Genomic DNA, 16215 nt, shown 5'->3' with positions numbered 1-16215 from the left:
CAGCAATGCACATAAACAACATGTACATTACACTGTTTTGTTCCAGTGCCGGTCATCCACATGGACTATCCCATTCAGTTTTCAGACAGTTTTGGATATTCTTTCATTTGTGATATGCATTGTGTAGTGAAACACTTAAAAGTGCTACCAGCATTACCACAATATCATTTTCAGTAACATGAAGAAGAACAAGTTTAAAGTCTGTTTAAAGGTTCCTTTGAGTTGTAAACTCAGATTTTGTGAATTATTTCCCTGCTTGTCAGAGATTGATCAAATTAGCTCATTTAGTTTTTTACATGGTCATTCCTTCATGAAAAACTTATTGCAACCTACAAAAAGTAAATCCTTGATCTTAGACATACGGCAAAATGTTTCATAAGAGAGTGTATGATACCTGAGACTATTTAAATGACAGTTTTGGTATTATGACATTGTTCTACCTAAATCCTAGACATTGGAGTTAAAAGCTTGGTGTTCAAGATATACATTGTATAAGGAGAAGTTATAGCTCTCCCATGAGATAAAGCTCTGTTGGTGAAACTGCACAACTTTATCACACATTTAATTTAGTACTTATCAAGAAAGGTTGATAGTGAATAATCTTCCTTCACTTTTGCTCAAAATTGAATGAATTGGGACTGACAAAACTGTAACAGTCTTATTCCACAGTGAACATGTAATCAGAATAACTTTGACTGCTCGAGGTAGGGACATTTTCAAAACTTCGATTTTATGAATACTAGCAGGTACCGTATTTACTCGAATCTAAGCCGCACTTTTTTCTGGTTTTTGTAATCCAAAAAACCGCCTGCGGCTTAGAATCGAGTGTAAAGCAAGCGGAAATTCTGAAAAAAGTTGGTGGGTGCCGCCACAACTTACTTCTGCCGTCGAATATATGTAGCGCTACACGGGCATGCTTTGTTGGCACAAAGATAAATACTGGCGCCAAAACCTCTGCGTCAGTAAATAAATTAAAAAAAAAAGGTGGAAGACGAGCTATTTTCTCCGCTCCCGAGTTTCGGCCACTACATTTTCATACATTATCCGACGAAGTAAATATAAATTCCGTATTGTTCATCTTCGAATGTAGCAGCATTTCAGTGTACTACGAAAATCCGACTGGCAAGAATGTTTAGTATGTTTGTCAATATGGCCAACTCTAAGGTCCTGAATTGTTTCCTATCTGTGAAAAGAGATGGTTGCTAAGAGGAACTTTTATAAATTGTAAATCACATGCAGTATTCTCGTCACCATAAGAATAATACGCATATAAACATTTTGCCATGTATTGTTTCATGTTTGCTGCTATTTCATTTAAATCCTGTCTGCCTAATAAACTACGAAACTAGAACAGCAAACGCGGATGAATATACGTATCATGTCATGTTTATATTCGTATTATTCTTATGCCTAATAGTGATACAGTCAGAAATGAAGCACGGCAATTGACAAGATTTTGAAATCTAAGATGACTCTAATTTCTGTGTAGAATGTAATGTATTAAAGAGGCGCCTGCAAACGGAGAAAAATTTTCGCTAAACTCTCGTTCAGAATATCTTCTATCTATTATTTGGTTCTTGTTGATCATTATCAAAGAAAGCAGCAGTGTAAGTAACAACAAAAAGCAGTTTCTTGCCATTGTTTCGCTAATGAGACGATTCCTCTCTCTCTCTCTCTCTCTATTTTTTTTTTTTTTTTAAAGCGGCGGAAGCGCGCTGAGACGATTCCTCATATATATATATATATATATATATATATATATATATATTTTTTTTTTTTTTTTTTTTTTTTTTTTTTTTTTTTTTTTTTTTTGAAGCGGCGGAAGCGCGCACAAAAGCAAGCCACGCCGCAAGCGGAGACAGGCCGTAAACACGCACTATCAGAATGCGACAAACAATACATGACGCAGTACAGTAATGCATTTTCAGCTTAGAGTGACGTAAACACCTATAACAAAGAAAACTGCGCAATCAATTCAAATCAGACGAAGCACGTGGAAAAGGAAGGGTGCCAGTATAAATACGGACGGAACGCCTGACGCATAACAATGGCTACCTGGTAAAGCTTAACTGCAAAGCTTACGACTCGAACCAAACTACTGTAGCTGTATCGTCATTCATTCGACCCAAATTGTGTCTCATATTACAATGGACCAACTTTGTTTCGATTTGGAGATGCGGCCTATAATTTTTCTCTCCCCTTGAATTTCGAGTCTCAAATTTCAGGTGCGGCTTAGATTCGGGAAATTTTTTTTTCCTTTATTTCGAGTCTCATTTTTAAGGTGCGGCTTAGATTTGAGTGCGGCTTAGATTCGAGTAAATACGGTATATAGGCAAGGCAGTATCCACATCTGGTGTACTTTTCTGAACTTTTAGCTGCTATGTAAACTGAACTGCACACTGAGCCCTTTGTGTTGTGATTCATCCATTTTATATGAGAATATCCATAACTAACGCATCCAGAGTGAAAATCGTTGCGCACTGTTCTTCTGTTACCTAACAAAAGTCTGGCATGCCACCCACTGAACAAGTCTGGAATTTTGTTTTTTAGTTGCAGGAGCTTAGTGGCTAAGTGATAAAATGTCAGACTGTGGATCTAAAGATATCAGGTTTGATCCAGACTTAAGTTTTGTGTCTCACTTATCCCTTCTTTCACCTCTTTCAATATGTATTGATGTGAAACATGACAAGTTGTACTGTAGTACAGAGTCAACATTAAACTGTAAGTACACTATAGTTGTCTAGGTATGTCTGTTCAAAGATCAGAGGAAGGCAACAACATATCATTTACAGCTGGACCATGCCTAGTAAAGTATTGCACATGATGTTCAAACCAGTCTCTGGATTGATGACAAGTTTACTTGAGTGGCTAACTTCAAGTCTCACCCAACAGCACACACAGCTAAATTTGAGACTCAAAATATGTCACATGAGAATTATCCTTCCTCAGAAACACATTCTTATTTTTGATGTGGTGAAATGATTTGCAGATAGGCCCTAGTCTTACTAAACCATAAGGTGATTTCATTAGATATTTATTTATAGTATATAATTGGTTTACTGCTCTGTAAATTCATTCATTCCTTTTTATTAGTTTAGCTTTCATATTATTGTCACTCAGTCCATTGCATTTGGTTCTTCCATAGTGCTGAAAATTTCTCAGTGTCATACTTACAAAATGACAATGAATTAGTTTCATTCTGTGTGAGGGTGTGAGAGTATGTGTGTGTAGGTGTGGCAGCGAGGAGGGGGGGAGGGAGGGGGAGAAGGCAGGCATACACTCATATGTGTCTTCCTAGCCACCACTCAACATCTACTCTGCATGATGATGGGTTGTCTTTGCTCATTCCATCCTGTGTAACCAGAAGTTTTTCATTGTCTCACTAAAGAGGTAAATATAACCACATTATAATCTTTATTACAAAATACCATAGAAGACTCCTTACATATGTGGAATTGATCATTGACACACTAACAAATATTCACATAATATATGAAAAAAAGTATTTATAAAAATATCACAGTTAGGCAGCATAAGGGGCCTGGTAAATGAAGACAAAAAAATAAGTCTGTAATGCTGTAGAATTTGTTTGAAACGAAGAGTTAAGACTTTCTTCATTATTTTATTAGCTCTTTCTTCTCCATCAGAATTCATCATGGAAAGGATAATATTTTGAATGTTTTGCCCTGCAGGAGAAAGAAATTGTCATGAGTTAATAACCACTTACTGCTTAGTGTACATCATCATAATCCAGTTGCACTAATGCAGAGGGGTCAGCATGGAATCATATGGTAAAACTAAATTTTTACAGTAATCCCTTGCTGTTGGTACAGCTATTAGAAAAACCAGAAAACAAGGAATAGCCACATCATGTAGTAGAATGTTTTCTTTTTTCTTTAAGGAAAATTGTGTATTGGTAGGAAGAGAAAGTGCTGGTGCCAGTCATAGATTAGAACAGTGCTATCATATGACGTAAAATGAGTGACAACACTTGTATTGTTGGTTGCTCAGGAATGTGAGGTTACATATGAAAAATAATATTCATTCTGAAAGGAATGACAGTCAAAATTTTATAGGTCTGAAAGTGTTAAAGTTACTTGTTTACACTGTTGAGCATGAAGCAAGTCATCCAAAATGTTGTCCATCCAAGAAACGTAAGTGGTTGTAATGGTCGTAAATAAAAGCAATTCTGTATGAGTTGTGTTATTCCCTCATATATCAAAAGGAGTAACTAGTCATGTGCATATGGTGCTTGGTACATAATTTTTCATATTATAGTTAAAATATGAAGATAGGTCACTCACAAAATTTATATCTCCTACATACCAGATATTCTCCAAATATCTGAACAGCAAGACTATTCCGCAATAGTTTTCCTCAGATGTAGAAAACACCTCATGCATCATATCAGCTCCTACTTTCAAAGTTTCCACTGAAAAGAATAAGAGAGAAAAATCTTTCCCTCAAGGGGAACATCCAGCACACATTCTAGAAGAATGTCTGTCCCTGAAGCCTTTCCTGGTTTCAGGTTGTGAAGGATGTTATACTTGAATAGTATGCTGCAAAGAAAGCTTCCACAGTGGAGGAGCTACATTTCACTACATTTTAGCAGAGTTTAGTTATCTCAAGATGAGTTGGCTGTCAGTGAGTAGGATTGCATTGTCTCGGGTTTGCAGGTTCCCTCTTAACTCCTGACACTGGCACATGTTCAAGCTGTGTGGAGCCCTTACACAGTAATGAAGGAGTTACATGGGTAATCAGTTCCCTGGCTCATTGCTGATACCACTTGTCCTTAATTTCCCTTATTACAGTGTGACATTTGCTCTTCAGGTCTTGGAAATGTTCCTTATAACTTCAGAGGATGGGTTTTGGGTGAGGTACAGATAGACATCACTTATAGGCAGTGATAAGGCTTAAAATTTCTTCATTATTTTTATCAAACCAGTCCTGTCATTTTCTCTTTGTGGAATGAATGGTTTCTTCCTTGTGGCTATTCAATGATGTTTTGCATTGTGACCCACTATAGCTTTAATTCTCTTGTGATGACTGGGTGATGAGTCAAATTGTCTCAAATATTGGTCTGATTTTCTGTCACAATGACTGCATTTCAAAGCTGTTATGTGTCATATTTCTTTCTACAGATGTTTATTAAATGGTCAAAAGGTATTTGGTCAATGTAAACCTAAGTCAACTGAAAAGAAGTTTGCAATCTGTCCAACAATCATCAAAGTTTGTTATTGTATTTGTGATGAGGACATAGCTTACTGTGTTGTTTACATGATAGCACAACCAATAAAATGACAGTGTCTGCAGCATGGTAGCATCCATGTAGTCTTGAAGTATTCTGATAAATGGAATCACTGTTAGTGTTGAGCAGCTCAAACTCTACTCACACTCAAAAATAGCAATCTGTTGTCATAGCAGTTTCCCACTTCCTGTTTGTCTACGATATTCTCTCACATCTGATCTTCTTTCCCCATTCTAATATTAAAATCACAAAGTAATAAGAATTTATCTCCAAAGAGCATCTTGTTGAAAACAAGTAGGTGTACACACAATTTTTCGGATGTCCACCACAATTTAACATGGGGGCATATGAGGAAATGAGTGTGTGGCATATCAGAAAGATGATGATTTAAGTTGTTACGCTGGACTTAAATTTGACTTCTGATTATTAGTCTACATTTTCTAAGTTGTTTTCCATGTGGGGTGGGCAAGCAGTGCTCCTAAAGAGGCTAGCCAGTATCCAAATGCAGGACTGAAACCCTTGACCTTCAAGAGGATGTACTTATTTGTTTTTGCACATCCAGGCATGTGGGGTATTAGCACCCCACCTTCTACAATAATTTATAATTTCTTTAGGAATCAGTTACATATTTATATATTTATGTTTATATGATTCATTACAGATATACATCTTTTATGGCTAATTGTGTCCCCCTCAGGATATATATATATTTAGACACACACACACACACACACACACACACACACACACACACACACACACACACACAGGCTGGTTTTTTATGCCATTTGGAAAGATTCTCTTTTCCTAAGAAAACCTCAGTTTCTGAATTTCTTGCTTCCTCACTCCCACTTTCGTCTTCCCTTTCAGAGTTAGTAGATAAAGTGAAAATGGCACACCTATTCAAAATTGTAAAGGAAATGGGAGGGAAAAGGAAGGTCCAGCAAACAAACACCTAGAGCTGCCATACCGTAGAGCTCTGCGGTGCGCTACAGCACTACAAAATTCTGCAATGCGGTCCCAAATACCCCAGTACACCCACTCAAAGATTAATAGCCATGGGTCTAAAGGAGACAACAATTACATATATGCCACCAAAACCCCAGGCCAAAAACTGAAACTTTCTGTTTCACTCAGCACATATCTCTGTCACCCTTGTACCATTTCCATTGAAATGCCAAGAAAAAGAAAAAAAAAATGAAGCGAAGGAAGACAGAAAGAAACAGAAGAAGAAAGTGACATAGATTTGACTCTTTTTTAAGGTGATCACAACTCTCAGGAAATGACACACACTGTGATATTGGAACTATTTACTGCACCCCAAGTAGCATGGAATAGCCAGTATCAAGTGCCAAAACAGCAATTGACTGCCATAGACTTGAGAATACTTTTGTTATTCCTTCATTGCCAGTTCATCTGACAGGGCCTTGCCATTGGTAACCAAGTAAAGCTAGTGTTTTCTCCTCCATTTACATGACAACTGGACACTTGGAAATGACTTTGCCTCAGTTGATCCACAACTGCTTATTTGGCTCAGTCTGATTTGCAGTTCTCCTGAATATCTACACGATGTCACCTATTAGGCACTTGGAAAAACCTCAGTAGAGTTGAAGTCACCACCAGAGTGTCTCACATAGATTTATGCCTAGCATTTACTTAATTCAGAACTGCATCCCCAAGCAAACTAACTGGGCATGCAGGCTGTTATATGCAAGAACAGCTCAAAATCGAAATCCTGAGGAGTGTAATATGCAACTGTGAGTGGTATGCTGCTGCAGTGATCAATGACAAAGTAGATGAAAGTATAAGACTGCAAGGAAATAGAATGTGAGTTGTGAGGAATAATTCAATCAGAAGCCTGATGATTCAATACCTAATCTTTAAAATAAAATTTTATACATTCTGTTCCAATTTCTCAAATGTCAACATCTCTTCTTATCTGGAAATTATGTGATGGGTTATCAACAGTTAGTTGAACCTGTTGAAAGCCATTAATGACTTATACACATGCAAATGTTTGCCACATTTTAGTCTAGATGTAATCACTTGGATTTCACTTAAGAAAAATTATTTTTTTGTTTGAAATAAAATGTTAGCATTCTCCACAAAGTGCAGAATGTAGTAATTATAGACATATAGTTCATTTCTAATTAACCTGAATTCATGGGGCAGACTTACTGAGCATGTGGGAAAACCCTGTAGTTTTTGTTCAGTTTACTGATGTCTGTTACATCATCATTACTGAGCTCAAAGTCAAAGATATGGATATTTTCCTCAATCCTCTTCCTGGTGAAGGACTTTGGAATTGGTACAGTTCCTAGCTGAAACTGCAAAAAAATACAGAATTAAATATTTACCAACCTATTTTATGGTACTATGAACTAGTATTAAATTCAATTAGTGTTACATTATTCCTACTGTAGAGACCAAGAAATATTGATTGGAAGCTCGTATGCACCAGAGATGAAAAAAGATCACAGTATGTTATTTCTCACACTATTATCAACTAATTTCCTTCTACTTTTATTCCATAACAGCTCAAATAAAGAGCACATTAGTTAAGTTCACTTACTACCCTTCATCTGTTCACCTTTTATTTCATCTCCATTGACTTGTTTGTAAAATATTGATAATGTCATTACAGATTTGATTAACATAAATATGTAAATGCCAATCATAGACATTAGTTGATGCTATTAAAAGAAACAGCAAAGAGAAAATAACTGAAGAGAAATTCATGTTTGGCACTCAGAAAACAACAGAAGAAAATTAGAAGACATTTTGGCACAGTGCACTTAGTCAGCAATATGTGTGATGCAGCTGTAAAATTACATTAGCTGTTTAGGCTTTAATATTTCTTTTACAGAATGGTCTATCAGTACTTGGAGGAACACAGACATGTTAGAAACTGAAATACACAGTACTAATGTTCCACAATAATATTCGTTTTATAGTTTGTTGTGAACTAGCATCCAGCTTCCTGGGCCGTCATAAGACAAGACTAAATGGGTAAATCATAAATTATCAGTGAAAATTTATAACTGTTCAAAGATTGTTTTTTCCAAAGATATGTGACCTTTTGTAACTTTATATTGGTAAATGAACTGCTATCAGACTGAAATTCACAAATAAATTATAAAAAGTAATTCTTAGATTATTTTATACTCAAATATTAAAAAATATAATAATGTACAGGCCAAAAATAGTACACATATGAGTACTGGCACAGACTGGTATGTTATATGTACAAAATAAGTGGTGAATGTGATGAACAGACAAAAATAGATGGATAGATTTTGGAAGAGGGGGGGAGGGGGGGGGGGAGTCAGTGGAATGTGAGTGGGGAACATTCATACTATTTATGATAAGGATATTGCCTTAGAGTGAGAAACACATTAACTGGCTGCTGCTGCTTTAGCAAGGATGAATAATGGGACTGTAATTGGCCATTAAGGATTAAATTAAAAGAAATAACCAAATAAATTGTGTAAAGTAATGGTTATAGTCCTATCCCAATTGATAACATACTTGTTAGAGGGAAGGGAGAGAAGATAATAGTACTTCTGTGCACTCTTCAGAGGGCACTAAATCATTCTTACAACAAATAGGGCCCCATGTTAAATGTACATAAGACATCACACATACTTGCCAGCAAACTAAAATCTAGGAAATATAATCAGTTTTTTATATTAGTAACACTGTTGCCAACATTCAACAGTCAAAGTAAGATTACACCTTCAGAGTAGACTGGAATTTATAAAATTTGCTATAATTTTTGTGGCAAATTATATGTTGCTCAGCAAGGGAGTGCTATACAGGGTGATTCAAAAAGAAAGAACAGATGTCAATTGTTTCTTACTTACAAGCTATAAAAGATAGAAACACATTGCTCATGTCACTTGTTAGAGGAAGGTTCAAAGTTTTGACACAGCTGTGTTGTTGTTTGTTTGTAGCAACATAGATTGAAAGAGGTGGACAACAAGATCTTGTCCATTGCTTTTGGCCTCCCAGATCATCAGACCTCACACATAGTGATTTTTCTTTATCCCAGCTATGGCAGCTACTCTTCAAGGGCTGAGAAATTGAATTGTTGAAGCTGTTGATTAGATAACAGGAACCTGTTGATTCAAGAGTGGAATGAAATGGACTGCTATTTCAATGTTTCTCAAGCTATGAATGGTGCTCATGCTGAGTACATGGAGTAGAGTCTGCGTGAATGTAAAACTTTGAATCTCCTTCTTTCCAGTGACATATGTAACATGTTTCTATTTTTCATAGTTTGCCTGGAATAAACAACTGAAATTTGTTCTTTCTTTTCAATAATTCTGTAACTATGAGGCTAACTGAACATGAAAAGAGTTGGAGACTGAAAAAGAAAAATTCCATGTTTGCTGAACATGCTCTGAATGAACAGCATTCTTCTGATATTAAATGTAATGTTTCCATAGAGGAACTTTTATTTATTTATTTATTTTATTTTGATCCAACATCAACTGATTACAAAAAGAAAGGTTTTCTTGTTCCAGTCTTCTGGATAAGTCAGAGCCTTACTTATTAGAGTTACATATTATTGGCTGGCACTTTTATCTACACAACTTTTTCTAAATTTATTTGAGAGAACAGAGTTGCATATATGGACTGTACATGAAAAAAATTTGTTATTGCCATACTTAAAATTAAGGAATCTACAGTTTGTGACACAGTATTCATATCTGACATTCAAATATTTACAGTTTGTAACACAGTCTAAGATCTGAGATTACATATATTTTTAGATAGATGGTCTTCCATCTTACGAGTGTACTAAATCTAAAAACTCATCTATTGAATATACAGGATTGTTTAGGAGCCACAATTTTAATTTCATTTTTAGTTTTGTAATGGGCAATATGGAGATATTAGGATGGAAGCAATTCAGTAGTTTTATGCCTGCATAGTGAGGGCTTTTCTCATAAAGTGTTGTTCTATGAGAGATGATGTGGGGTCTCTCTCTACCTCTAGTGCTGTGATCGTGTATTTCTTTATTAAGTGTTTTGTTACTGTTTACTGCCATAATGATTAAATACTGACATCTGGCTATCAGTGAACACCAGTCACAGAATCCTGGCTAAATCCATAATAATTAAATTCACTTCCATCATTCACACTCACAGCACAGATCACAGCAGCAGCCAGTTAATGTTTTTCTCACCATACAATAATGTGCTTGATGTAAATATTATAACTGTCCTCCAACCACATTTTGTTGAGTGATTTCTCTCTCTCTCTCCCAAACTCCCACCCTGCCTTTGTTGCCTGTTTAGCATGATCACCATTTATTTTGTCCATATAACATAGTAGTAGATCAGAGATTAGACTAGATTAGTACTTGTTCCATAGATCATGAGTATGACACTTCGTAATGATGTGGAACGTGTCAGGTTAATAAAAGGTGTCTATACAAGATATTACATAACTTTTTTTTGGAAGGGGTTGGGGAAATTACCCACTTACTATATTAAAAAATTCATCCAATGACTAGGAGTAGCCATTAAGAAATTCTTTTAATTTCCTCTTAAATGCAATATGGCTATCTGTCAGACTTTTGATGCTAGTAGGTAAGTGACTAAAGACTTTTGTGGCTGCATAATTTACCCCATTCTGAGCCAAAGTTAGATTTAACCTTGAGTAATGAAGATCATCCTTTCTCGTAGTGTTGTAGCCCTGTACACTGCTATTACTTTTGAATTCGTTTGGATTGTTAATAACAAATTTCATAAGTGAATATATATATTGTGAGGCTACAGTAAAGATCTCTAGCTCTTAAAATAAATGTGTGCAGGATGATCTTGGATGAGCTCCACCAATTATTCTGATTACACGCTTTTGTGCAATGAGCACTCTTTTACTCAGTCATGAGTTACCCCAGAATATGATGCTATAAGAAAGCAGAGAATGAAAATAGGTGTGGTAAGCTAATTTATTGAGATGTATATTGCCAAAATTTGCAATGACCCTAATAGCATAAGTAGCTGAACTCAAACGTTTCAGCAAATCCTCAGTGTGTTTGTTCCAGTTCAACCCCTCATCATTGCACACACCTATAAATTTCAAATATTCTACATTAGCTAACGATTTCTGATCGAAGTCTATATTTATTAATGGTGTCATTCCATTTGCTGTGTGGAAATGTATATACTGTGTTTTGTCAAAGTTTAATGAGAGCCCATTTGCAGAGAACCACTTAATGATTTTCTGAAAAACATCATTTACAATTTCACCAGTTAATTCTTGTCTGTTGGGTGTGATAGCTGTGCCAGTACTTACTTGAGTACCATTTTTGGCTTGTACATTCTTGTACTTTTAATCTTTGAGCGTAAAGTAGTTTAATATTTATTTGTGCAGGATTTCTTTGTAAATTTCATTACACATGTGTTTTTTTATATAAACATACAGTCATAATATGTAACACAGCTTTGGAGAAACAACCTTTGTTCAGCTTCAAAATCTCACTATTGTTTGGACTACCATTTTTTAGTCTTCTGTTATCTGATGATGGACCAGAAAGCCAAAAACCAGTTAACAAACAATAAAATAAATATTATTTCAGAAAATAAATACTATGTAACTTAGTTTTCAACTTTCATATTTTCTCACATCAAGATAAGAGTGAGACATACGTTATAAACAATCTTTGATGTCTCATTACCAAAGTCCCCAAATGGTTCCCTATCATAGTGCTTGGACATGAAGGGAATATTACCTACCAGTCCACCCTGTAAAGTAATGATACATGTAACTGCCACATACGACTCATCAATAGTGTTACATATTTAATAAATTTTCTTGACTTTCTTATATTCTTTTACTCCGTCTTCCTATTTTAACTTTACTTGATGAAATTCTCCTCACACATTTCACCAAATACTTGAGGTGTAGAGTCACTGAAAGGCAGGTAAACAAAACAGATAACTTTGACAAACATCTGTATGACTCCAGTGTCCCAGCTGACTATGTTGTGGTAGCATTGCAGCTCGAATGGGGGAATGGGTGAGGGGAGAGAGAAGGTGGGACCTGGGAGGGGGTTTCATGAAGGGTGGCTAACAGCTGGGAGGGAGAGATGGCAAGTGCAGTGAATAGGATTGGTGCACTGGTAAGCTTGTTCTGGCTGCCAGCAGTGGAAATTAGGTGCAGCAGATGATGACATGAAAAAGTGGATTGCTAGGAAGAAATAGAATAGAGGAAGATGGGGACTGTAGAGCTATTGGTGTGAGTGCAGGGTGAGTGTAATTAAGGTCATGGGACAAGAGTGGAAGCATGTGTGGGGCAGGAGTTAGCAGAGATTGCGGCCAGGAGCATTATGAGACTGATGGATGTTTTGTAGCGACAGTTCCTATTCAAAGAAGTTGGTGTGGCAGACAGAGATTCAAAAGACTAAAGTCATGAAGCAGCTATTGAAGTCGAATGTGTTCTACTCAGCAATGTGTTCTACCACTGGATGATCCACTTTGCTCTTGGGCACAGTTTGACACTGGACAGTCATTTGGGCAGGCTGCTACTTGGTGATCATTGCCACGTTAAATGCTGTGGACTAAGACTGATATATGACAGAAGTAAGATGGCAGGTAGTATGAAAATTAGGCATGTGGCTCCACAAAGAAATGTATTTTAGCATTGAAAGATACAGTGTGCTAATCGTAAACACACAATTCCAAATCTGAATGAACATATGTCCAGTTTACAGTTTATTATCAGTGTACTAAAGATGGATATCACAAAACTGCAAAAAGAAATTAGTGAACTGAACTCTTCAAAACTGTGTCATGATAATTTGACTCTGACAGAGTAGTGGATGGAAGTAAAGTTAAAAAGATGCAAACAGAAAATTGAAAATCTAAAAAACTGTGAAAGGAAGATAAAGATCCTTCAAAGTCAGAGTGTGATAGTGTTGTGACCAAATCAAGTGAAACAGGTGTAAACACTAAAACAATTGCAAAGTGTGAAGTGAAGAATTCTGCTCAATGGAAAACTGTAGACACAGACAAGATGTCACAACGATATGGTAAACCTACAGAAATGGCTATTCATCTGGACAGTCATGCATGCAATCTTGCAGAAATCTTACAAATTGATTTCAATGTGAAAGCATGTGAATATGTTAAACCTGATGTCCACATGCATGAAGTTACGAAAAACATCAAGCAGGACAGTTCAGATAGCAAAAATGGAAATATTGTTTTGTTTAGGGGTGCAAATGATATTTACAGAAATGAACTGTTGATTGCAATCCATAATCTAAAGCAGTTTCCGCACTATGCAAGTAATAAAATCGTTATTGTAGCAAGAATACCACACAGACATGATCTCATGTCTATTTCCTGTGTTAATTCTGAAATTAAAAAGGCAAACAGGCTGTTTCACAAGATCTGTAACATGTGCACAAATGCCCATTTTCTTAGGGTGGACTTTCTGCGAAGGTGTAATAATACTAAACATGGATTGCATGTGAAAAGAAGTGGCAAAAAATTACTCAGCGAAAAAATCAGCCAACCATTAGAAAAATACAGCTGGCAAGAAAACAGTCTGTACAAACCTGCCATCCCAGTAAGGTAACCAAAGAGCAATGGTATAGAAAAAGCAACCTTAGGTGAAGTGATCACAGAAACAAAAACAGCAGAAGCAGTAATTCCAAATGAAACGGTGAAGCCTACACAAACTGTAATAACAGAAGAAACATCTGCCTCAGTCTCAACAGAAACAGCTGAACTGCCATCAATATCAGAAACATCAGAGCAGACCCCAACAATAACTACAAAAGCTATAGTTTCAACAACATCTAAAGCAACACCAGCAAAAGGAGAGAAGGTGCACAGAACAGAAGAAACAGGGTAAAATACGGTGCACAGGTGGATAACAGTACCACCTACCCATTCAAATGATTTTTTAGTCAGAGGCAGATAGAAGGGAAAGCAAACAAGATAAATAGTCATGGCACCTCCTGTGATCTGAAAAGGAACAATGGAGAAGCTAAATCACCACACTGTGTAACAAGTAAATTTCAAATCCCAAAATTATTTGGAAATTTCTTGATGCTTCAACAAAATGTGCAGTCACTGACAAATAAAGTGACTGAACTTTTGGTTCTTCTAGAGACTGAACTAAAATTTGTTACTGTACTTTGCATAACATAGCATTGACTTGAAGAAAAAAAACTAAAAGTGTTAAGTCTGCAAAATCTTGTTTTAGGTAGCTATTTCTGTAGAACTATTCATATCCACGGTGGAAGCTGTATGTATATAAAAAGTGGTATAAAATTTGCACCTATTCATTTCCTGAAAGATATACCTAAAGAAAGAATTTTTAGAGATATCTGGAGTTGAATTAGTAGCTGAAAATGTAGCTATTATTTGCTTGTATAGGGCTCCAACGGGCAACATGTTACCTTTTCAGCAAGTTTGGAGTCATACCTCCACATCTTAACAAAAAGGACAAAAATGCCATTATATATGGAGATTTTAATATTAACTTTCTGAAAGAATCAAAACAAAAAATTGATCTTTTGAACCTTCTTTTAACTTTTAATCTAAAACCTAAAATGGAAGCAGCAACACCATTAATAGCAACAACAGTGTCAACAATTGAAACAATTGATGCAATATTTCCAAATATGCCAAGTAAATACAACACACCAACTTTCAATGCAGGTGTTGGGGATCACAACACTCGAATAATTTCTGTAGAGCTAAAAAATCATTGTCAACTTTCAAAACAGTCTGTTTCAGCTGTTGTTAAGAGCTACAGTGAACAAAATGTGAACTCCTTTCAGTACTTCCTAACCAGGGAAAAATGGGAAGACGTTTACAACATCGCAGACACAAATGAAAAGTTTGATGCTTTCAGTAACATATTCTGCTATTACTTTGAACTATGTCCCCCCTCCCCCCCCCCCCCCCAAAGAAAAAAAAGAATGAAGATACTACAGAAAAAAAAACAAATAAAAAAACACCTGATTTTGATGCTTATTTTAGGAGATATAAGCATATCCTAGATAAAGACATTAAAATGTCTAAGGAACTGACAAATGAGAATCCTGTGAAATGTGCCCCAAACAAAACGAAGACTGTATGGGACATAGTAAGAAAAGAAACAGGAAAACAATGTGATGAACACTACAATATTGACCTACTGGAAAAATCAACCAAAATATCAGACCCAAAACAATGCAAACAAAATGTAACTCTTACTTTACACAAGTAGAAGAAAATGTTATCAAAACTCATCCACCAAATGGTAGGACAGTCTTTTATTTATATCCATCAGATGAAAAAGAAGTATCAAATGTCATTAGAGGACTAAAATCAATATTCTCATCTGGCATCGATAACATCCATGATTGTATTTTAAAGAAATGTTCAGCAGTAATAGCAAACCGCTTTGCAGGTGTGTGTAATTCCTCACTGGGTTCTAGGTTTCTGAAAAGTTAAAAATAGTGAAAGTGAGGCATCTGTTTGGAAAGGGCCACAGAACAGAGGTAAAAAATTACAGACCAATCTCTGTAGCATCTGGCTATTCTTAAATACAGTGTGTCCCAAAAAGAATGACCTTATTTTAACTTGTAATAATATTGAGACAAATGTCACTAGGTAACTGAAACAGTGCTAGATGTAATTGGCATGGTCTAGAGTTTCAGAAAAAGTCTGCTAGGTGTCATTACGAGCACTAATGTGGAATGTGCAGCCAGTCTCGCGCAATATGGTGTCCACACAGCAGAAGGCATATTGTGTTATCAAATTTAGTCGTACGCAATTAGTGATCACAGTTCAGTGGACATTTCATATTCAATTTTGAGTTAAACCACTATCACCAAAGAACATTCGACGGTGGTGTAAACAGTTTGAAGAAACAGGGTGCCTCTGTAAAGGCAAAAGTCCTGGCTGGCCATGCATTCCTGAACAAACAGTGGAACAAATCCGACAAGCATTTGAGCG

The 16215-nt window shown here is 36.1% G+C and overlaps 1 protein-coding gene across 1 annotated transcript in view; it reads right to left on the bottom strand.

The window, feature by feature from the left end:
* Positions 1-3484: 3484 nt before the first annotated feature.
* LOC126100141 (aldo-keto reductase family 1 member B1-like) overlaps positions 3485-16215 on the bottom strand; it is a 103035-nt gene continuing 90304 nt past the window's right edge. The window contains exons 6-7 of the mRNA XM_049910681.1: positions 7427-7575; positions 3485-3686 (exon numbers count right to left, since the gene is read on the bottom strand). Of these exons, the coding sequence (XP_049766638.1) occupies positions 3644-3686; positions 7427-7575 (192 nt within the window). The 3' untranslated portion in view covers positions 3485-3643. The remainder of the gene's footprint in view (positions 3687-7426; positions 7576-16215) is intronic.

Source organism: Schistocerca cancellata, chromosome 9 (assembly GCF_023864275.1).
Source record: "Schistocerca cancellata isolate TAMUIC-IGC-003103 chromosome 9, iqSchCanc2.1, whole genome shotgun sequence".
Taxonomy (NCBI): domain Eukaryota; kingdom Metazoa; phylum Arthropoda; class Insecta; order Orthoptera; family Acrididae; genus Schistocerca; species Schistocerca cancellata.
This window is presented reverse-complemented; position numbering and strand designations above follow the sequence as displayed.